The sequence below is a fragment of the Lissotriton vulgaris genome, chromosome 5 (genome assembly GCF_964263255.1).
Source record: "Lissotriton vulgaris chromosome 5, aLisVul1.2, whole genome shotgun sequence".
Lineage (NCBI taxonomy): Eukaryota > Metazoa > Chordata > Amphibia > Caudata > Salamandridae > Lissotriton > Lissotriton vulgaris.
Genome location: NC_141693.1, coordinates 180,713,979 through 180,739,312, shown reverse-complemented (window position 1 = coordinate 180,739,312; position 25,334 = coordinate 180,713,979). Strand labels below are relative to the sequence as shown.

The window sequence follows — 25,334 nt, the reverse complement described above, 5'->3', positions numbered from 1 at the left end:
ACAGGAGAATGCACTTCTTTTTACATAGGATGAACCTAAACAAGAGAGAGTACTTCTTTTTACATAGGGTGAACACAACACAAACAGGAGAGCTCACTTTTTGTTACATAGGATGAACCAAAACAGGAGAGAGTACTTGTTTTTTACATAGGATCAACCTAAACAGGAGAGAGTACTTCTTTCTACATATGGTGAACCTAGGCAGGGGCGAGTGCTTCTTTTTACATAGGATGAACATAAACAGGAGCGAGTGCTTCTTTTTACATAGGATGAACCTAAACAGGAGCAAGTACTTATTTTTCCATAGGATGAACCTAAACAGTACAGAGTACTTCTTTTTACATAGGATGAAGCTAAGCAGGAGAGTGCACTTCCCTTCACATAGCAAAAACTTAAACAGGAGAAAGCACTTATTTTACATAATATGAACCAAAATAAGAGAGGGCACTTATTTTTTCATAGGAGGAACCTAAATAGGAGAATGCACTTTTTACATAGGATGAACCTAATCATGAGAGAGTACTGATTTCTACGTAGCATAAACCCAAACAGAAGAGAGTATTTATTTTTACTTAGGATGAACCTAAACAGGAGAGAACACTTATATATACAAAGGATGAACCAAAACAGGGTAGCCAGTATTTCTCTTTACATAGGATGACCCCAAACAGGAGATAGCCCTTATATCTACATAGGATGAACCAAAACAGGAGTACTTCTTTTTACATAGCATGAACCCAAACAGGGGAGAGCACTTACATATATATAGGATGAACCAAAACAGGAGAGATTACTTGTTTTTTTTCATAGGATGAAGCTAAACATGAGAGAGCACTTACATATGCATAGGATGAACCAAATCAGGAGAGAGTACTTGTTTTTACATAAGATGAAGCTAAACATTAGAGAGCACTTACATATGAACAGGATGAACAAAAACAGGCTAGAGTATTTCTTTTTACATAGGGTGTACCTAAACAATACAATTAATTCTTTTTATATAGAATGAAGCTAAACAAAAGAGAGTTCTTATTTTTACATAGTATGAGCCTAAACAGGAGAGAGAACTTGTTTAAAAATAGCAGAAGCCTTAGTGGGTGACTGAAAGTTGCTTCATATGCTAAAACCTAATAAACCATAAGACACTTCCCAGAGCAGTGGAGACGCCTTTTTTTCTACCCAAGAGGCGTCTCTATAAAAACACACCTGAGGAAAACACTTCTATCAACAAGAGAAGTGGTAATGTTTCTGCACATGTGCATTACCAGTGAAAGCTGTTGCATTTTAAAAACAAGCATTGGCATAGTCAATAGGTCACGTTTTTGGGACCTTATAAGTATTTTGGTATGCAGCATAATATCATTGGTACAACAGCATCAACTGTTGCGTGGCTAAGCACGTTTTAGGTCCCATATGTGAGACCTATTGGCTATGCTAATGCTTGAGAAAGTTACTGAAAGTTTGAGCTATTAGCGTTGCAAATCATAATGCAACAGCAGTAGCTCAAACTTTCAGTAATGCAAGACCCTATTGCATTGCAAATGCTAGTTTTTCTTACAACAGAGATGAATACTGGGCAAATGCTAATGGAAGGAGGCCAAAATATGGCGTTCCGTATCTTATCACTGTAATGAACCCCCAATGAACCACTAATTGCTGAGATGATTCTAGGACATGTATAGGAGATTGATACTACCCCCGCCTAGGCCTGTGCAGGAACTGACTGTCATCAAAAGCGAACTGTTAATCACTTGACGAATTGGACAGAGTCAAATTAATACAATTTCCAGGAGAGGCAAAAGGGGTGAGTTGCGTGGACCATCATTAGACAAAAAAATACATTGGAAACAGAAAATGGGCAATGAGATTGCCTGAGAAGGTGTATAGAGCTGCCCCGTCCCCATTAATACGAGGTTTGCTGCTTGACAGATTCTGGAAGAAGAGTAGCACAGGCTGAGGCTTTGCTGTTATTCATGGAAAAACAGTAATCTAACAAACCATGTCAGGGGCACATGCGTTGGGATCCACAGAATATTTGTACTGGGTAATTTCAGATAACCTTGTTTGCACCACATGAGGTCAGCCTCTTTAGTTTGATAATCATCCGCTTATGAAATAGTATGCCCAATCAGAATGGTTCAGAGTCAAAAGACTGCACTACATGATAGGGGTCTGGGGAGGGGTAAAGTAAAAAGCATTTGCAAAGTAAAGTGTTGACGCACCATTCCTGGCACATGAGTGCATCTCTCTTCTGGCAAGGGTGGACACATGATTAGGCAAAATGCAGTCACTTCCAGTGCAAAAGAGCCCGTGGCGGAAGTAGACATTGCCATGCTCCAATGCTGTAGACTGTGGTGGGCGGGCGAAATGTGACTGACATTGGAACCGATCAATGGATGAAGAAATGAAGAAGGCTTCCTCAAGGTTCCTCTGTCTATGTATATATGTACACATTTTAATCTATATTTTTTTTGTTTATATGAGGCTGTCTCTAGGCAGACCAAAAAACATACCATTATCAATAACTCTTAATGGAAAAATGCACTTATGGCATGCATTCTTTAATATATGACAAGTAGATGCATGCGCAATGGTACATTTTCAATGAATGCTGAGCTCTATATATATCACGGATAAGAGCATGAGTGCGTAACAGCATAAGTGTATAGCTTCTTAAAACAATGTTTGCATTTCTTGTCTTTTATTACATGGCAGACGTAAAACAGAATGTTTAAAAAGACACCACTTTTAAATCTAACCTCATTTGATGTCATTCATAAAAATATGTAAAATAAATGGCTTATACAGGTTTTATGGGTATGGGGTCTGGAGACTGCAGCCATTCCAAGGCCTTTCCTCTTCAGCACATGGATCTGATTATACTGCTAGCAATGCTTGTTAACAGGCCTAGATGGATATACTCACATGTCCCGGAACCCACTAATGTTGTGAACCTGGCTCACATGGAAGATAGGAATACAAGAATGGGGAGAAGAAATGAGAAAGTAAATTATAAAATGGGGCAGAGGAAGAAAGGGACTGATGAATGAGGATTTGCGAAAAAGGCAAGAGCAAACAATGGTGCAGAGATTTAATAAAAAGGGAAACAAACACAACTGCAGGAAATGGACTGGGGTAAATAAGAGGGACAGAAAATTATAGGATAAACCACAAAGAATAAAATCACAAAAATCAAATAAAGGATAAAAGACGGATGGTGGTAGTAGAAAGAGGCAGCGGCGCTTGACATGCTAAACAAAAGATTTATCAGGAAAATAATGAGAATAGTGAAAAAGTGAAAAAATAGGAACAAATTGAGCTTGGAAAAAAAGATGAAGAAATAAGGGATAAACTTGATGAGGTAAAAAAAGCATTAAAAAAGAAATAACCTCTAACCGGTGCAAAACCGGTCCTGGTTGTTTGAGTTCTGGTTCGGGAAGGCTAAGGCCTGGCAGCTCGGGCTGGACTATTCCCATGAGTGGCAGGGTGAAGACTTATTTGCATATGGCTGATTAAAAAACTGGGGGAGCATGATGGGAGAAAATCGATGGATTGGAATGCGGACTCGAGCCATTGCCAGTGGCTGAGATCAATTCAAACATTCCATCCGTCCATCACCTTCTTCTTTTTGTATTTGACTGATAAGGTAAAGAAAGGATAAAAGTCTATTATAGCACTATGTTTAATCAGGAAGTCATTCCAAAAATAGATCTACCGGTTCATATTCCGACTGATGATGAAGCATATTTATAAAGTGCAACAAACACCCAATCAGGTTGTCCTGGTGCTGCTAGGATTAAATCTCCTGAATCTGAGGTGAATTACCTTTGATCCTTGTTTATAAAAGGCCCGTGAAGAAATGCATGTTTTACTTTCAGTTAGGCAGAACACATACCTTAGATGCAGTTATCTGCTGCATGCGACTTGTGTACTGTCAAAACTGGTGCTAATCTCATCTACATCAGAAGGATGAAAGGCTGTGTTGGCTCCAACAGGGTTCCAACCTATCTATGATCTACAAACTGCTCAGATTTCTGCGGCAGGTACGCAGTACACTGGATTCAGTGGCGTCACTAGGGGGTGCGGGGGGTGCGGACCGCACCGGGTGTCACCCCATCATGGGGTGACACCAATCTGGTTACGCTGGCCGCAAGCAAGCGCACCTGCACGGTGCGCACCTGCTTAGAAATAAAAATATTATACTGCAGTCAGTGCACTTCAGCACGTCGCCACGCACCACGCATGCACGCACCACCTATACTGGTGATGACGTGATGTGATAATGGTGTGATGCGCGGCGGTGGCGTACCCAGTTTGTGGGTCCCAGGGCCGTCAAACTTTAGGCTACCAATGACGGCCCTGGGACAGCCCCCGCACGCTGTTCTCCGTCCTCTGACGCGTCGCGGTGGTCGCGCCCCAGCACCACGTCTGTGGGAGGAGACGAGATGGCAGCGCAGGGGAGTGTGTGCTGCGCTGCTAGAATTAAAGGAATTAAAGTCAAGTGTCACCCCACCTTTCATATCACGAGCGCCGTCGTCTCCCCTTCAAATTTGCGACTGACTTCAGTTCTTGGGTCCGGAGGCCGAGGTGAGACAGACTTACTTGAAGTTGTTTGTCCAGTATTTCAGAATGTGGTCGAAGGGTGAATTTGGAATCGGAAGACCCCAGGTTCATACTAGTAGTACCGTAGGCAAAAATGTAACCACTAGGCAGTAGCACCATCTTATTTGCATATAGCTTCGTATATCCGTTTCCTGAAGCACTCACATTTGAAATTTTTTTCAGTGGCCATTCTTTTAATGTGCTTGATGCCGTACAGTGCAAACACCATTTGGCATCACAAGCGTTTATTATTACACTCGACCTGTCTCTTAGTCCGATACACTTGTTGGCAGCCTGTGCGAACATACACGTACACAAACACCTTGCTGTGAATCGCTTCTTCTCATCTGTCAGAGAAAAGCTCACGTCGTTTATTTCTAGCCACTGACAAGTGTGAGGCGCTTTACAGTTCTAATCCCGAGAGTGAGGAAGTGAAGGGTTCCTATGCCGCTGGTTTACCTCTAAAGACAGCAGATGTAATTTATCACTTTTTGGGCAGTTTTTAATAGTGCGAAGCTGGTCGAAGGGCATTAGGTGTGTCTAAGAAGATGTGACGCTATACTAATGAGAGAGAAATATCATTAATACATTTATTAAATATTAATGAAGTTAGAAATGTGGCAGTGCAGTGGCACACAATTTGATCGCAATCGCATTACTCCGAGTCCCAGACAGTCCCCAAGGCCGGCCAAGAAGACAGACAGTCAGTGCTATAAAAAAGGAGAGCTTTAAAGAGGCGTGTCAATGAGCGATCTAATCATGATTTATTTCAGAGCTGGTGTTCGCTACATTATCTATGTGTGTTGCTGTGTCTGTCTTTCTACTCCTCCTGGGCGCGTGCCAGCACTCATGGCCCAGGTAAGACGTGACTGCCCCCGAAGCCAGGCCCGCCCGAGGACAGTCAGAGCCAGAAACTCTCTTTATACCCGGACCCATTGTACTCTGCCCACCCGGGGTTATTTTTTCAGACCCGGGAAATATCACAGGAAAGACATTGTCAGTGTACACCCATAGCTGCCAAGGTTTCAGATTGCGATGTGTGACATTTTCATAATTTCAGGATAATTATGAGTGACATTTCAAATGTTATGAGTGACACTTTCTTGCGAGCAAAAAATCAAGCAATGAAGACTAGGGAAACGTATAAATATCAGAAATTAGACCTATTTGAGCATTGAGAAACTCTAAGTAAAGATTCTAAAGCTGCTGCAAACAATCTTAAAACTGCTGCAAACAATCTTGAAACTATTGCAAACGCCTGCCTGGGTGACTCATATTTATAATGAAATTATCAAAATGTCACATAAGCTTGGTTGCTATGAAAGATGACGGGCATCTCCTGTTCTTGACACCGAGTCTTTTTTTTTACTTACACATTTCATAAAAGTAATAGGAAGTATGTGTTTTATTCTATTGCTATTTAATTGCTTCTTTTGTAAAATGCTGATCATATAATAAACTTGTGAATTTTGGATGGCACAATGTATTGACGAATAAGTGAATGCTGTAAGCAGAAATGTAGGTCTGGTTAAGTAACTATCAATACCAGCGTGGGGGGGGGGGGGGGGGGGGGTCGGAATTGGTACTGAATTTCACTGCATATCCCAGGCGGCACCACCATGATGTCCAGGCACTAACTGTGTGCCTAACTCAAAACCCCCAATGAAATAGCAGCACCATGATCCCGTGTGAGGAGCTGGCCGGCGGTCAGGGCCTGTCTGCTTCGGTATCTGTAGCGTAGCCAGCAGGAGCCAGACAAGCTTGTAGCTTGAAGGAAACTTGTGGATGCTTTGACAATTTGGATGCTGAAATACTTGCGCAGACTCGGAGCGGAGGAGGTCCATTGGGTAAGTCGTGAGGGGGTGACACCATGAGTTATCCGCACCGGGTGACACCAACCCTAGTGACGCCACTGACTGGATTATCTTGGCGTCGAGGTGTTCAGAGCTCAGGCATGGAGTATGTTAATTCACCAACTCCGCTGCAGTCATGCCATCGACCTCGAGCGGATGAAAGGTTGATCCGTCCAGCTTGAATTTTACTTGCAGATTAATGACTGAACTCGACGTCGGCAGGAGGGGTAAACCTCCAAAGTGCTTTATTGTTGCAGTGCTTCACGTCACATCTGCAAGTGAACACACTGCGAACAAAATAGCTGCTTCTTTTCTAACGTCGGCAGCATCCGTTAATACTTTTTCGCATAGTCCAGCTTAAAAGGCATTGCCATGAAAAGACAGACACGGCTTTTAGCCACTGGGCGGGAGTCTAGAGGAATCTGCAAGCCAGTGAGAGACGAGTGAAGGGCGGGAGGCTGATCTTTGCACTTGTAAAAGAGATGGAAAATGTCGACTGCTTATGTTGTACTACTCGTCTTTAAAAATGCACTAGTGATATGTATTTAGGTTGAGAAATAGGATGTGCTGTTTTTAAAATCAGAAAACTAATTTAATGGGAATAAGCTGCCGAGAAGAGTCAGGCGCGCTAAAAGTAAAAAAACAAGCATTTGCAATGCAATAGGTCTCGCATTATTTAAGTTTGAGCTATTAGCATTGTAAATGGCAATTGTTTTTTGCTTTATGCTATAGTTTTTTTTTTACATAAAAAGCTTCATATAAAATATGTTTTATTAAAGTTATTTATGCAGTATCTAAATTTTGTTTGCATAAAACAGTATAATAATATCTTAGTAAAAAAGTCAAATATTTTAATGGAAATTCACCAAATGTTCATTTATGTGTTGGTTTTGAAAATAGCTAAATTAATAGCTTTGTCATTTACAATGCCAATAGTTATAACTTTCGCAAATGTGACACCTATAGCATTTGTAATGCAACATTTGTATTTACATGACTTAGATGTATTGATATTACAAATAACAATGGCTTTTAATTTTTTTTAATACTTAATAAAAGTGATTGTAATTTATAATAGCAATAGCTTAAACTTTTGTAAATAACTTTTGTGAAGATTATGTTCAGTGTATTTTATTGTAACAAAATCCAAGAACAGAAGTGAAATATTAACATCTTTTTGTGACATTTGTAATAAAGCTTGAAACATTGAGAGAACATATTTGTGCTGTGGTGGTGCTGAGTGATGCTGTGGTGGTGCTGAATGGGGCTGTGGTGATGCTGAGTGATGCAGTGGTGGTGCTGAGTGGTGCTATGGTGGTGCTGTGGTGGTGCTGAGTGATGCTGAGTGATGCTGTGGTGGTGCTGAGTGGTGCTGTGGTGGTTCTGAGTGATGCTGTGGTGGTTCTGACTGATAATGTGGTGGTGCTGAGTGACTGTACTCACTGTCACTCTGCACTCACTGTCACTCTGCACTCACTGTCACTCTGCACGCACTCTGCACTCACTGTCACTCTGCACTCACTGTCACTCTGCACTCACTGTCACTCTGCACTCACTGTCACTCTGCACTCACTGTCACTCTGCATGCACTCTGCACTCACTGTCACTCTGCACTCACTGTCACTCTGCACTCACTCTGCACTCACTCTGCACTCACTGTCACTCTGCACTCACTGTCACTCTGCACTCACTGTCACTCTGCACTCACTGTCACTCTGCACTCACTGTCACTCTGCACGCACTCTGCACTCACTGTCACTCTGCACTCACTGTCACTCTGCACTCACTGTCACTCTGCACTCACTGTCACTCTGCACTCACTGTCACTCTGCACGCACTCTGCACTCACTGTCACTCTGCACTCACTGTCACTCTGCACTCACTCTGCACTCACTGTCACTCTGCACTCACTGTCACTCTGCACTCACTGTCACTCTGCACGCACTCTGCACTCACTGTCACTCTGCACTCACTGTCACTCTGCACTCACTGTCACTCTGCACTCACTGTCACTCTGCACTCACTGTCACTTCGCACTCACTGTCACTTCGCACTCACTGTCACTCCGCACTCACTGTCACTCTGCACTCACTGTCACTCCGCACTCACTGTCACTCCGCACTCACTGTCACTCTGCACTCACTGTCACTCCGCACTCACTGTCACTCCGCACTCACTGTCACTCTGCACTCACTGTCACTCTGCATGCACTCTGCACTCACTGTTTCTGCACGCACTCTGCACTCACTGTCACTCCGCACTCACTGTCACTCTGCACTCACTGTCACTCTGCACTCACTCTGCACTCACTGTCACTCTGCACGCACTCTGCACTCACTGTCACTCTGCACTCACTGTCACTCTGCACTCACTGTCACTCCGCACTCACTGTCACTCCGCACTCACTGTCACTCTGCACGCACTCTGCACTTACTGTCACTCTGCACGCACTCTGCACTCACTGTCATTCTGCACGCACTCTGTACGCACTGTCACTCTGCACGCACTGTCATTCTGCACGCACTCAGTATTCAGCTTGAGAGACTTGAGTTGCCCTCACGGCATCGTCCATACTCACAATGAACATTAACATGAATTAATCAATGCAAGTTATTTGTTTGTTGTTTGTTTGTAATCATTGAGTAACTTAACCATTGTTGCATCTTTGCCATCAATACAATCATTTTTCTACAATTAGCTTTATATAAATTAGCACCTTCACTATCACTGCGCCGTTCCGCCGTTTCAATTGATCAAATATGCACTTGGCACCTAGCAACTAACTGTGACAGACCCACAGTATAAACTTTGTTCCATCCTTGAAGATGGCGGATTTCTTCCCTTGATTTATCTAGTTATCTGCAAGGAATATGACCCCACTCCAAGATGGCTGCCAAAACCGGTAGTCCTACTACCCTTTCCCCCAATTGGAGGCAGCGTTTTGCGCCGGCCTGCGACCAGGAAGTCAGGCAGGCCGGGCGGGACAACCGGAAGTAGGAGGGCGGGAGCCTACCCCGCCTCCCACGGAAGAGCCGCGATTGTTTGGCGCACCGGAGCAGGCAGGAGCCTACCCTGCGCCCCGGTGCCGAAGAAGGGAAGAAGAGTCTTGCTGCCGGTGGGAGCCGCTGCACTGAGGATGCCGGTGAGTGGGGCTTCGCCTTGTTGGGGGGGGCATCTGTGTGCGCGCGCGCGGCGGCGGACTGTGTATGTGTGTGAGCGTGCATGTGTGTGTGTATGTGTATGTGTCCTGGAGTCTATGTGTATGCGTGTGTGTGACGGGGGGGGGGTTGCCTGTCTGGGTGCCTGCGTGTCTGTGTAAGTGTAAATGCGTGTGCGTGTGTGTGGAGCCGAGAGGAGAGGGGCTGGTGTGTGTGGAGGGGTCTCTGTGTATGCGTGTAGGTGACGGGGGTGTGCCTGTGTATGCGTGTGTATGTGCGCATGCGTGAGTGCTGTGTATGCGTGTGGCTGTGATGTGCGCATGCGTGAATGTTGGTGCGCGTGCAAGCAGCTGAATCCAGCCGGGGAGAAGCGCGTGACAGTTTTTTGTCCCTCATTCCCCCGTGTCAGCTCGCTATAGTCTCCGACCCTGGACGCATCCTTCGGATGCTATTCCAGGGCGAGACCTAAAAACGCATTGGCCGCGCGGCCGTGAAAGTGACGCGGCCGCGCGGTAAGAATGCCCGCAAGATGGTGCCTGTGCTCGAAAGCGCGCACCCGCGCGCGCGTAACCGCAAGATCTAGGCCACAAGCCAAAGCGTGTGGGCGAATTTTCTGAAGCCCACTTACTAAAGTCTCCTAAAAATGAGGCCCCGGCGAGGCAGTCCATATAACGCTTCTGCTAAAAACACTTCCCTTAAAAAATAACAACTCCATCCACCTTAATGGGTCTCATTTCAAAATATACCAGAAGGGGATCCATTTTCCTTATCACTGGCCGAAAGTGCATTTGTGAAAAACAGACTAAAGTGGACTTCTTATCAAAGGAAGAACATACCATGTTATCTGGTGATGTGATAATCTGCATATCCTTTAGCGCTTTCAAACAGTCTTGTGACGCTGAGGCACTATGAATGACTGATTTTACTGCCACCCTGTAAAATTCGTATTATTAATAACTAATGTTTGATGTTATAACATGAAGGCTGCACCTGTGGAAGCGTTAACCTACTGTTATGTTAGGGCTGTTTCCATCGTGTTTCCCAGAGAAATATTACACGGAATGCTAACTCGAGCGGGAATGTTAGGGAGGCCATTTTGTAAACTCCCTCAGGAAGCCAGCACTGGGTCCGCATTTTACTTCTCTGGCTCATCAATATGCAAAAGATATGACACAGCAATCAATAAGCAACCACAAGCAAAGCTGGCTTATTAATGTCAGCCGTGCATATTCAAATTAATTGCATGATTATTAGTTCCAAAAATTCCTCATTAGCCATCTCGGCTGAATGCATATTGAAATTAGTGTAATTAGAGACATTAGCACAGTGAGTCCCAGATGACAGATGTGAAGGTGCGATGAATAGAATGTGGTGAATAGAGAAGCAGGAGTTTGACGCGGCTTTCACATCTTACGGAAATGGCGCTTAAGGAGGACCACGGCCTACAGTCATCAGCACCGGTTTTTTGCATCAGTAGCACCAATTAGGCAATCTTTGTTGGCGCCCTCCCCAACCCCAGGGGACATCCTTTACCACGAATTCCCCCTCTTCCCTACTCAAATGGTGCTCCCAATCTCTCCTTAGCCCCTCTCAGATGTATTTCATTTCTCTTATAGCGCTGCTCATACCAATATGGGGTGTCAGGGTGCTGTACTTCTCTTTTAAACGCAACCCGTTTTCCTTAGAGGAAAACGGGCTGCATTTAAAAAATAAAAATGATTGCTTTATTTAAAAGCAATCACAGACATGGTAGTATGCCGACCCCAACAGGACGCCATCCCTGTGATTTTAGCAATTCCTAATGGGTCGTAAATTGTGACCGCCTCATTAATATTAAAGAAGTAGGTCGATTCCAGTGGCGTAACACAGGCCCCCGCATCCCCCGCGGGGAGGGGGGCCAGCGAGTTTCAGGGGACCGCCGTCGCACAATACTCTGCCCAGAGAGCTCCTTAATGGGTCTGTAGGGGCCCGTCCAAGTAGCTTGCAGGGGTGCCGCCTCAAGTTTTGTTACTTCAGTGGTCGATTTGCGACCCATTAAGAAATGCTAAATGAAACTCATGGGGTTTCATACATTCAAATTGCGATGACCTAATTGCGATTAACAGAGAATCGAAGTTAGGTAATCACTATTTGAAACAATGATACATGTGGCCCTATATGTTAATGGTGCTTCATCTGGAGAAACAACGGGGCAGTTTTACTAAGTTTGCACACAACACAGAGCAGTAACCAAAGTTGCTGGGCTGTGTTGCATGAAAAGTAGAAAGCACAAGAGTGCCATCTCTACTAAGATATGGCGCCGCAATTTTCCTCTTAGCGTTGACTTAACTTAGGCTGCCTTGCACCAAAGCACAAACCCTTTCACCATAGTGCTTGTGCACTTGGTGTCAAGCATAGGTTTTTACTAAAATGGAACTCTTAAGTTGTTGTAATAGAAGTGTGGTCTTCCAATACAAAATTCGGTGCTTTGACAAGGTTTAACATCTTAACACTTTGAATGTGTGCTTAACAGTTACATCTGCTTGGAGGAGTTGTAAAGGTTTGATGCAAATCTCCTTCTTCTACCAATGATAGCAGATATCGATAAGCATTAAACTCTGTGAGAGGTTGCATGGGAATGTCCATATACCACCCTTGTTACGTCTCCTTGGCACAAAGTCACGCAATGTAGAGGCTAGTGCTTCTTTATGTTACTTGGGGCTCCTTTTCAACAATTCAGGATTTGCACTGGCATGAAATCCCGAAACAACACCATGCACCAGGCTGTGTAATCTTTCTGATGCAAAAGAGTTCGTCAAGCTGCCCCACAAACTCAGGATATAATACATAACTTAGTGGTTGGGGGTTGTTTATACCAATATAAATGCAGTACTATCCACATAAATCCTCTTTTAGCAACTCTAGTATGATGAAAGATTGAGAATAAAACAAAAATATTCTAAACCTTTGCCTTACAGTTTGCAAGCAGCATTTTGGCGCCAGTTTATAGCTCACTGAGCTATAGTGGAAGGATTCAACCTATGAAGTGCACATAACTGAATGATCTCTATGCCAGAAGCAGTAACTCACTGAGCTATCAGTAACCCACTGAGCTATCTACAAAAAATACAAATCTGTGATATGCATGCTACACATTGTGCTGAGCATCAGGAACTTATTTTGTACTTCACCATGAGTCACAACTATCACTAGACAAATCACAGATTGATCCATTAAGTGCACGGTTAGCATGTTGTGGTTATTATCCACTTGAGAATGCAGCACATTCAAAGATCTCCGGAGGCTGCTCTTACCTCTCCTCAGCCTAACATTCAGCCCCATCAACGTTGGCGCCCCGTGCAATGGCACAGGTCACTCTGCCCTAAAGCCGGCACTGATGGTTAATGATGATTTACTCCTCAAACGCGGGCCCTTAAGGCTTTAGAGCTCTACTTTGAACAGTTCTAAAGAGGCTTCTAGCAGACAGAAGTTTTCAGCTGCGAGGGTAGGTGTCCTCTCCCCCATAGGAGCAACGTGTAGAATGGCTTATGGTGTCCAACTTGTAAGCATGCCTAAGTTACTGGGATTGCAAAAAACACAGTTGATGGACAGAATGCAGAATAATGTCTTGCTTTCACCCCAGTACAAAGATCTGGGCCTAAATCCATCGTTTTTTTGCACTCCACACCACCCTAGGTCAGACAATGGCTATATGCAAATCAGCCTTGACCATGTGCCTCATGGGAACAGTCCAGCCCGAACTACCAAGCCATGTCTTTCCTAGACCTGAATCAAGCATCCAAGGACCGGTTTCTGGCTATCAGCCTTCTTCAGCCTGGATAGCTTGACTCCAGTGATGTGGAGAGCCTGGGACTCACGTCTGAGCAGACCCAGCCCACTCGGGGTGAAAATTGCAAAAACCACAGTTGATGGACAGAATGCAGAACAATGTCTTGCATTCACCCCAGTACAAAGGTCTGGGCCTAAATCCATCGTTTTTTTGCACTCCACACCACCCGGTCCTTGGATGCTTGATTCCGGTCTGGGAAAGACATGGCTTGGTAGTTCGGACTGGACTGTTCCCATGAGGCACAGGGTCAGAGCTGATTTGCATATAGCCAGTGTCTAACCCAGGGTGGTGTGGAGTGCAAAAAAACGATGGATTTAGGCCCAGATCCTTGTACTGGGGTGAATGTATGACATTGTTCTACATTCTGTCCATCAACTGTGTTTTTTGTAAGTTACTGGGATGACACAGCAAATACTAAAAATGTGACCACACTTCGTTACAGAGTGTCTTCACTACTCCGAAGTTCACTCTCAAGGTGGGGGGTGAATAGGATGGTTTAATTCAAATGTGCCAACTTCCACAACTCGTGGTGGGTGGGGAGGCAGGGGTTAGTAGCCTTGAACGTAGGCATAACCACTGACAAAAGTGGTGTTTAAGGAAGGGAAACTCTTTCACAACTATAATCATTTTACTCATGAACCACATCAATTTTTGACATGAGGATGCATTTCAACTAAGCACCGCAAACAATAGCCACTCGCATTCTTTTGTTCGCATGCGTTTGTGGTACATTTTTTATCATGAATGGTGCATAATTACTCAATGTGCTAGAGTGGCATACTTTTGAGCACTTCGTGAAACCTGGGCCTCATACAGATTGGAATCTATAAATCAAGGCTTAAATCTATACACTTTATTAGAACATTGGAATGTTGGGAGCTCCATTGCAGACAATGGAGTGCTCCCTGCTTCTATGGGCCGGTAAAGGCCCGCAGAGCAACATTCCAATCTTCTACAAAGGCTTCTCGAAGCTCGAGGGGATTTATATCCCCACGAGCTTCGAGAACTCTTTGTTTAATTTGTTAGAACATTCTGCCCTCTAGTGGCAGAATGTTCTAATAGCCTTACAGCCCTTCCTAGCAGGGCTATACCGGCTATTAAAGTCCTGCTGTCTCGTTAACGTCCCTCGCCTTCGGCTCGGTCCTTTAACGATTCAGCGGGCCTTTAATAGCCGGTATAGCCCGCTACGGCGGGCTATAAGGCTATATTATAATGATATTTTACTGGCAAATCCTATCTTATAATACCACAGAGCCCCAAATTGCTTGACCTTCATAATTTCACCGTAGCCCTTGCTTTTGGAGACTCTCTCCAGGATTGTTCTTCGCAGAGTCTTACTCTTGGGCCTGTGCATGAGAACCTTGCTCCCGGCCATCTTACCTTAGCATGAGTGTTGAGCAGCTCGAAGAGAGCCATGACCAAGGCATCCGCAGAGATGTTGTTCTCCTTGTACTCGTCAAGGTAGTAGCCCATGGTGGCCCGCTCTTGCTCGTTCAGCAGGTGTCTGGCTTTCTCCTCCAGCATCAGCCGGCTCTGATTCACCATGCTGCTGAGGGTCACCTGCGAGCCGGCCAGGCCTCGGTAAAACACCGGCTAAGTGAGAAGACACATCAGGTTGATTATCAACAGGGTTTATAAGACACAATAATTAGGTTGGTGAATATTCTTTATGCTGATATGTAAGAACAACTATACACATCAGAAGACATTGGAAATTCAGACTACTTAGGACTGAAAGAATAAGAACAGACTACTAGTGAAAACAAAATACACTCCACCAGCTAGGGGCAGATTGAAGATACCTGGGTACACCGCGAAATCTCTTGCAGCCAACGGAGAAGTATAATGAAAATAAACCCAGCTTTGTTAGAGGTTTACTATAGTAGACCCATGGGTGTTCAAAGCATTGCCTTTCATGAGAGTTTAGCCAGGTACAGAGCACTCATGGAAACTTTGAGACACAGATGCCCAGGGTTGGGTCTCCTTTTTTTCACTTCTTTCAGTGTATGGCAGACTTTCAGAGGAAGGCTTTCTAAATGATTTCCATTAAGTAGGCTTGTGCATAAACTTATCCAAGAGTAAAACATTTTACATGGAAAGCAGACTGGAGATGAGTTAAAGAGGTGCCCTAAACACATACAACTGTGGTTTGCCTCTTAAGAATGCATAGCCAAAGTGATTCTCCAAAAGAAAACGAATGAACGGCAATGCAAACCTGGCACTTAACTGGTGTTACTGACTCGAAAACTCAACTAGAATTACAGGGAGGCAATTTGTGTTTAGAGACTGCATGGTCGAAAAGGAAGAAACAGTGCAAGGATTGCGATTTTTTGGGATAGTAATGGCGTTAGAACAAACAGAAGCCAACAGAGGAGCAGAGGACAGAGGAGCAGAGGACAGTGAAAGCACAGTGGAGAGCTGTCAGAGCAACATGAAATTGTGATTGGTTCCGCAAGTGGGATTTATGTTGGAATGAAGTTTATTTTTATGAACCAATATGTACTAATTTATTTATTCACATTGATATGTTGTTTATGCCAAACTGTCGTACAGAGAACACAAACTCATAAGATTACAAAGTGGTTCAAGAGAAAATGGTCCCCATTTAACAAATAGAATTCCAGGGTACAGTTCAAAGTGGAGCCGATTTATGAAGGTGCTGAGATAAAACTTCCATGAAAACACTAGTGAAAGAGATACAACTTAAGTGAAGTTCTGAAGGAATGAAAGCCTAATAAATAAAGTGGAGATAATGAGGGAAAGGAAACCGGTTTATGAAAACAAGGTGAGCACAGGTGCGAGTTTAAAGAGGAGGTGAGGAGCAGAACTGAGAAATGATTAAAAAAGGGGTAAGAGAATAAGCAGGAAGTGTGATGAGTACAGAAGAGTCAAGGCAAGGAATAAGAGATAGACTAAGCCTTGGTAGACAAAAAAATTAAACATGGATAAACTTTGCAAACATTGTAAAGCTGAAAGTAGGTAGAGAGGAGATGTTGGACGTGGTATCCAGACTCCAAGATGACGAGGAGTGGTGAAGATCAGACACCAAGGCCGGACTGGCTGTTCCAGGCATCGGACATTTCCCTGGGAGGCTGGAGGAGCGGGGGGCGGGGGGGGGGGGCTGGTTTTGTTAGTGGGGGCTGGTTTTATAGCAGTGCAGCAGTTTAAGAAGCACTTCAGAGTTTTCGGGCAACTCTGATAATTAATGTACCTTCTGGAGAGAGAGAGGAGTTTTGTCTCGTGGCAGCTTTGACTCATCTAAGGTAGCACCTAGAGTTAATATGGCTGCTGCAAAGAATGTGTACCATGCATATCGAAAAACAATATTCGATGCGCATAGCTCAGTGTATTACTACTTTTGTCACAGAGATTCTTTTGTTATTGTGCAGTTCATACATTACAATCATAATCTAGCACAGTGAGCTATGAACTGCCATCAAAGAGCAGCATGCGAGCTGCATGGTACAAGTTACAAAGTTATGTTTTCCCAGTTTCTCATTATCCTGATGCTGGTAAAAAAGTAGGTTTGGGTAGAAATACATTTGTATTATTAAAGTCAACCCTAACCACTGTGTTGTGGTCTGAATCCTAAGTTTGTGCTTCTCCAGACCAAGGACTGTTAAAAAGTACCTACCCGTATGGATTATATGTGAACCCTACTCCTTGTAGTCCCCTTTGTCTTATGTAACATTTTCTATACACTGATTTACACATGTGTGATTCATTGTCTCTGTATGTGTGTGATGTAACGTGCTCTGCCACTCTACACTGGTATGGGAGGTGCTATAAAACAAACAAAATACATGTGAGAGAGATGGACATCTGAGAGATGAGAGCTACTGTTGGAAGGTGATAGTGAGACAATCATTGAACAGTCCAAACAAAGATTGTTTTATCCTGGGGCACAGTAAGGTCATCATTTACTATGCTTTAACAGCTAATGCAATTGAATATTTAATGACAAACGTATGGTAAAATGCACAATTTTGTCTGCAAATTTCTTGGGTAGAACCTCCCAAAAACCCCTTTTCTAAGGGTCAGGCTCGCTTGATGCACAGTACGGGGGCTGGTCTGACACAATTTGCCAGGGCTGCTTTGGGTTCCCAGTCTGGCCATCTGGGAGACAGTAAAGAAGATAGAAGGAGAGGGAAAGGAAAGAGGGATGCTGTGTGGTAGCAAAGCTTCTTAATTTTTAAAGAGTGTAGATGCAGTGTTTTGGAAACATTCAAGAGTTTTTTTGTTTAGAGACAGGCAGAGACAAAATTGTGGCAGATTGAGTGATGGAAGAAAAGTAAATGAAGAGTTGTTTGCCTTAGAGCTAAAGTCACGACAAGGAGTAAAGGAAAAAGCGACATAGAAAGATGACAGACGTGGAAAGAGAAAAGAAGGGATCGCCACTAAGTAGTGGAGAGAGGGAGAATATATATTAGCCAGTGAGACTGAACCAGTACAAGAGAAATAAGAAGAAAACCTAAACAGGGCAGTGCTAGAAAGACCACAACTGGAAACAGTTAAAAAAAGGAATAGGGTGTCCATCTCTTCAAAATAAGTACATATGTTAAGAAGGATAAAACAAGTGCTTACCATACAAAGAAATTGAAAATTACTAGAGACGTAAAGGAGAGTAGTCTTGGTGGAATGGCTAATTCCTCCCTATGTCCCTCTTTTTATCTCCTCTCTCCTGCTTTCATTTTCTCTCTCGCTCATCCTTTCTCTCTCTTTTCATCTCTTTTCTTTCTCGCTCTCTCCTTTCATTGCGGTCTCCTGCTTTCACTCTGTCCCCCTCAAACTTTCTCTTATCACTTTTCTTGCCCTCTAACTCTCACTCAGTTTCTTTCTCTCGTTATGTCTTGTTCTTTCGGTGTCTATCTTTCCCCCCTTTCCCTCTCTTCTAATCTTGTGTAAGTTTTCATGGTGTTGCGCACGATTGCTGTCTTTTAAGACTGGACGCCATTGTGCACCCTTCTCTCTCACTGTTTAGGCAAGAATACATTAGGTATCACATGCAACTTTGATAATTATGGCCCCATCCCTTCAGGGATGATCATAAGTAGCTTCTCCAGGAGACAGCACCTCTGTTTTAGGATGTTTTGGATATATAAATATCATTGGACCCTCAAAAGTAAATGGGTGGGCTCGACACGTTTGAAAGTGGAGCTCTTTGAGTGATAGAAGTGAGTGAAGGCAGGGTTGAGTGAGTGCATTAAAATAGCCTTCAAATCCTTTGTAACAAATGTATTATTCTGGGATCTAGGGCTAGGTTAAAATAGATCGGTGTGATGCTTTTAGGAATTAGTGTTCCCAGGCATCCGTTAGGTCGACATGTTTCAGCCTTTATATAGCCGATGAAGTGTCAGTAGGATTTCCTCAGTACCTCATTTTAACCCTGCTTTTTGTGATTGCTAATTTTCTGTACAATTAAATAGAAAAAAACATGCACATAACCATACAGACCATATTTATAGGACCTTTTCCTTGTATGGTTGCAAATTACTTCTTTTTCAACAGACATCATAGGGGTACCAGGAGAGGACGGACTCGGTAGTCACACATTCATCAAGAGTACGTGTAAGCTCATGCTCATAGCATGACCCTGTGTCCCTGCAGGTTGACGGTATACTTCTCACTCCTGTTCGCTGTATAAAGGTTTATGATTGGAACATCAATAAGAATGGTGGAATGGGTAACATGCAAGCATTTTACCTCTCCTATTGGTGGGTGGGGTGCTTGTTTTCCTGAGCCACACAGAATTATCCCAATTTCTCTGTATGCGCAAAATTGTGTGCTTGACTTCTCACTTGTGTCATGCTCTTGTTTCCAATTTGTCAAGCCAGTGATGACTATTTAGTCATGGCTGTGGTCCTACAGTTTGTTTAGACTCCTGGTTGTTGAAAAGCAAATTGGTAAAGGATCACATGAATTAGGTGGGTGAAGTGGTCCCCTCTGCCTGTGGTCTTAAAAGGGATTTGTGGCTAGTTCTCAGTTTTTTGCAATTTGTCCTTACATGTTATTTTTGCCTTAACCAAGTCAAACTCTTTCCATCGGGCAGTTAGGTGCCTGTTTCGCCAAGCTGAGCAGAATCCTCCTATCCTTGGTGCTGGCCGTATTGGCTGTATGCTTCAGCACTCATTGTACCATGGTCTAGTACTCAATATGTTTAGTGGTGGCTTGGTGCCACAGTCTGTTTAGACGTGTGACTCTTATGAAATCAAATTGGAAACGAATCGCACAAAATAGGTGAATGGCAAATCCACCACCTGCTTGTGGTCTCAAAAGTGATTTAGGGGTAGTTTTCATTTTTACCATTAGTTCTTACACTTTTGTAAAAAGCTCAATCAGTGCAAACTCATTTTATCTTGTTACTCTGAGCTGCGCAGAATCTTACTTCTCTTCCACCCACCCTCAGAGATACTGCCCAACTCACCAAGTTTTGCCACAGATCAGGAATCTTAATGGTGATGTAGTTCACCTTCTTATCTATAGTACTAATGAACTGCACATTTTGTTTTCAACCAATCTCATTCTTTTTAATGCAATCAAAAGTTCTCTAAAATCTGAGAATTCATATCACAATGTTCCTCTGTGCCAAGTCTCCCACTACAGGCCATGTAATACTTCCACACCATCTCCTATGTCATCTTCCGCATATAATCTGAGCGCTATGTTGTGTAATGTGACCTCAATGGCGAAACAGAACCTCAGATTGCTGTTCTTGGTGGATTCCAAGATCTTGAGCTCAGATGTGTGACTGAGGCTTGGGAAGTGAGAAATGCAGATCATATACTGCATGAGCTATTACCACCTAACTATGAGATCTTGAGAGTTGATCATGGTAATGCAACCAGAGACAGGGTGGTTATTATTGTTAAAAAGAACATAGGTATTGAACACCAACATTTTCAAACTGCATTTCAAGAAGAAGATCTTGCCTGCAAATACAAAATTGGCTACATAACAATGATTCGCTTTTATTTTATCGCCTCCTCCACCCCTAAAAGTTTTCTGCCTTAGCCTCCATTCAACTATCGCCTAGAAATCCTGGTTAGGACACACCATTGATTTTTGAAAGAGCACAAGATTTAGAATATAACGGAAAAGAACAGTGAACCCACTCATCTTTCAAAACATCTAGATGCATTTTTTGCTTCCTCTGACAGACAGTGCTCTATAGGCCCTTGTGTAGTGTTCCCACAATGAGACGATCTCAAAGTCCTTTTCACTATGAACGCATCCAACATAAAGAAAACAAATAGTAGAAAGATCATACCAACAGGCAGTTGTTGGAGATGCTTCTCCATCTGAAGAGCAAGCAGGGTATTGACATCCATCTTTGCCTCCAACCCCATTATGGTCAATTCAAATAACCTAACTTGTCCTTTAGCCACTTTTAATCAGTATCTAACAAATTACTTTGACAAGACATTACCCATGGAGTCCTGCAGATGCGGCAAAATGTTTTCTCACGAGAGCCCTCCTTGGTTTACACCTTAACTACACACCTGTTAGCTCAAAGCTAGGATGGTGGAAATGAAATGGTGGCCAAATTACACCATGAGGCATATAAAACTTTAGAAATAAATAAAGAAAATAAAACAACTTTATATCATGGCCATAGCCTCATACAAACAAACAAGTTTTTTTCAGCTAAACAAATCTACTATTCCACCCGCATTATGCTAGCAACTAACACATCGAAAGATATCTTCAGGGTAATTGCAAAATTGATGTCCTCTTTTACACACCAATTTGAGCCTTGGAAAGCTTTGTAAAAAAAAAACTGTCACACTGTGGTTAATTTGTAAAGCAAATAAGTGCTGGGGCTCTCGTCAGGATGCAGCTTGTCCTAGCACATTTCTCCTGTTAGCACCGCCTAAAACAGAACCAACTACTAACCATGAAAGTGGGTAGAGGATGTGGCATAATCGCCAGAGCTGCAAACTTCGGAGCTGGGGAACCAGGTTCGCGTCTCAGTGTCAGCTCAACATCCTGCGATTCTGGGTAAATCACTAAATCTCCCCGTGGCTACCAAAAATGAATGTGTCCTTAACAGGTGCTCATGAAAAGCACCGGTGTTGATGCTGATAAATACAAGGCTCAGATCAAGTTGGCTAAAGCGACCTATCTTGAATCCACCTTGAATCAGGCCCCAAACAAGGCACAGGCCCTCTTTAAAATCGTTAGGGACCTTGCCCACCCTACGTGTGTGGCTAGCGCCGTCCCCTCATCGCAAGCTCTTTGTGACTCACTTGCTGATGCCTTCGAGGAGAAAATCCGCAAAATCCTGGAGGGTTTGCAGGACCCAGTTAATTCCACCACTGGTTTGGGAGCTCCGGAGGAGATGGCCAGTCGACCCCTGCAGAGGGTTGCTCACCTCTGTTTGGAAGCTCCGGCCACGTCTTCCAGTCGACCCCAACCAGAGGACCAGGCCCTCAGCTTGGGAGCTCCGGCGATGGAGGCCAGCCGACCCCAGCTGAGTAGCTTCCCCTCTCCTTCTTTGGATCCGGCCCTCAGCCTGGGAGCTCCGGCGAGTGAGGCCAGTCGACCCCAGCTGAGTAGCTTTCCTCCTCCCTCCTTGGATCCGGCCCTCAGTTTGGGAGCTCCGGCGATTGAGGCCAGTCGACCCCAGCTGAGTAGCTTCCCCTCTACTTCTTTGGATCCGGCCCTCAGTCTGGGAGCTCCGGCGAGTGAGGCCAGTCGACCCCAGCTGAGTAGCTGTCCCCCTTCCCCCTTGGATCCGGCCCTCAGCCTGGGAGCTCCGGCGATGGAGGCCAGTCGACCCCAGCTGAGTAGCTTTCCCCTTCCCTCCTTGGAGGAGTTTGGCAGCCTAGCCCTTACGATTTCATCCGGCTCGCCTCTTGATCCTCTTCCTCCAAAACTCTGGAAGGTGTTTCAAGAGGATCTTTTCCAGCCCTTGCATTCCATCTGTTGCCAGTCGTTTGAAACAGGGACGGTACCGGGTTGCTGGAAGAAGGCAGTGGTATCTCCGCTCTTAAAAAAACCTACGCTCGACCCTGTTTGCCTTTCCAATTACCGGCCAATCTCCCTGCTTCCTTTTCCAGTCAAAATCATGGAAAAATTGGTTACCCGCACTCTGTCCGGCTTCTTAGAAGGGAACACCTGGCTGGACGAGACGCAATTCAGTTTTCGCCCAGCTCATGGGACGGGATCCGCGTTGGTGACCGTGTTAGACAATCTGCGGGCGCGAGTCGACAGTGGTCGGGCAGCATTTTTGGTGCTGCTCGACATGTCGGCCGCGTTTGACACGGTCAGCCATTCTACCTTGATTTCGAGGCTGGAAGAGTGCGGGGTCAAAGATAAGGCCAGGGACTGGTTAATCTCCTATCTGGACAACAGTCAGCAACGGGTTTCGCTCCCTCCCTTCAGTTCAGAGGAGCGGAGAGTAGGACAAGGAGTACCTCAGGGCTCAGCCATCAGCCCTATACTCTTTAATATATACCTCCGCCCTCTAGTCCAGCTCATTAAATCATTTGGGATCTCCGCATTTAATTATGCGGATGATACCCAGCTGGTCTTTTCACTGGAGGGACAGGACGCAGTCCCATTGGAGACCTTCCACCGGTGCATGCAGGCTACAGCGGAATGGCTCCGTTTGAACTCGTTACAGTTCAATGGAACTAAGACAGAGGTCCTGTACTGCTCCAATGACCGAGTTCCCCGAGATCTCCCAGACGATTTTTGGCCCCCGTCATTTTCAGAGACGGTGTCAGCCGCAGAATCGGCACGTAACCTGGGTGTTATTTTTGGGCCCAACCTGCAGCTGGATCTGCACGTAAATAAGACCACCTCAACGTGCATGATGTTGATCCGCATGCTACGCAAGGTTTTACCCCTCCTCCCTGAGCAAGCCAGACCAGAAGTAGTGCGAAGTACCATCCTAAGTCGACTTGACTACTGTAACGCACTACTTCTGGAGGCCCCGGTAACACTTCTGAGCAAGCTTCAAAGGGTGCAAAATATAGCTGCCAAACTCGCCCTTTCCCGCCCCTACCACAGCTCTTCCACGGCAGCGTTACAGGAACTCCCCTGGCTGCCGGTCCATATACGCGTTCGCTACAAAGCAGTGTGCATTGTGTTCAGGGCTATCCGTGGCCTGGGCCCAATCCCTTTGCGGAGAATGTTTGCCTGGTACCTTCCATCCCGAGCTTTGCGTTCCTCTTCATCCAGGCTACTTATAGTTCCGCGCTTCCAGAGAGTGAGGATGGGTGGCCGATCGTTCAGAGTAGCGGCGGCCAAACTCTGGAACTCCCTGCCAATATCCCTGAGAAGTCTTGAGGATCTCTTAGCCTTCAGAAAGGCGCTGAAAACCTACCTCTTCCCTAGGACAGGCTGAGTCGCTGAATTTGTTGGATCACGGGTCAAAGCGCCAGGATGCCCTTGGTGGTGACAGGCTTGCGCTATATAAGTATACCACAATACAATACAATACAATTAAGTGCAGTGCTGAGCACCGGAAAACACCAGCTCAACTTAAGCACTGCTGTCACAGTAGTTCTTTGCCACCCAGATTGATAACATTAGATGCCAGATTGAGCAGGTAGCGCCCCTTACTTCTCCTATTTCGCTTTCACCTGTCTTAAAGTAAAACAAAAACAAACTCTCCAACTTTGCAGAGACATTAGCCTTGGAAGTTGTTAACATTTTATCCCCAACACGACTCTCAGTCTGCCCATCTGATATCTTCCCAGCTTCCATAATGAAACAACTGGGTCCGCTCCTCATTTCAAGTATTGCCAGTCTGTGGAATTGGTTCCTAAATCTGAGTATCCCCCAGTCAGAGTGGAACGCAGCAATGGTCGCGCCCTTGTTAAAAAAGCCTCCCTTTCAATAGAGAATCCTAGCAACTTCTGTCCAATAGTCTTGTGATCATATTTTGTGAACCCTTTGCAAAAAAGTGGTGTTTACACAGTATCACACATTTGTCAAGACCCATAATATATGGCACCATCTTCAAGCAGGCTTCAGATCTGGTCATAGCACAGACCTGGTACATCCTTCCGCCGTGGATGGTCTTTGGTGGCTAGTAGACCACGGATTAAAAGTGGCTGTGGTCTTTTTTAACTTATTCAAAGCCCTTAATTCCTCTGAAATATTCACTGTTGCCTTCCATATTGAAGGATTTTAGCCTTAATAATCTTACCAAAAAATAGTTCCGCCATTTTTTACAGATTACGCACAGACTCTTTTCTGTCTTTAAGTCATTCCAAGTCAGGTATAATGTAGAGTGCCCCATGGTCTATAATTACCCTTCTATTTTTAATATTTACATGTTACTGTTGGCCTCCCTGCTATATGTTAAGTGAGTACAGTTTTACATCTGTGCTGGTGGCACCCCTGCTAATAGCCTTGCAGGCATGCCTTTGCATGTCTGTTTGGCTGCTGGAGGTATTAACTGATGTCATAGTTGGCGTACACGAATGGATGGCCTATAATCTTATCACATTGAATTCATTAAGAATGGAACTTGTGATTGCAAAGAAATGGACAGCTACAGTCATCTGGAATGCGTGTATTCACTTAGATTTAGGCCTTACTCGAAACAGAGAAATGCAGGGTAGCCAGCGTCAGTACAAAATACTCCTTTATATTGCACCGTGGTACCAAACCCCTGTAGTTACAGCCACGGTTGCACTATGGAAATACCATCTACCTAGGACTGCCAGGAGGAAAATATTTTAGAAGACTTCAGCTCATACAAAATGTCGCTGACCAGCTACTGACTGGTGCCATACCTAAAGATCACATCATTCCTATTCCAAGGATACTTCATTCGTTACCAGCCAATGAAATAGTGTTGTATAAAGCCCTTGTCACAATTCTTCTCGCCCATTCACTGGCTTCAAAATTATAATGTTCTTTAGTTAAATCGACATC

General features: G+C 44.4%; 1 protein-coding gene across 1 annotated transcript in view; it reads right to left on the bottom strand.

Annotated features, from left to right (window-relative positions):
* Positions 1-25,334, bottom strand: part of WHRN (whirlin) — a 963,606-nt gene that overhangs the window by 189,732 nt on the left and 748,540 nt on the right. The window contains exon 6 of the mRNA XM_086919999.1: positions 14,823-15,035. Within this exon, the coding sequence (XP_086776125.1) occupies positions 14,823-15,035 (213 nt within the window). The remainder of the gene's footprint in view (positions 1-14,822; positions 15,036-25,334) is intronic.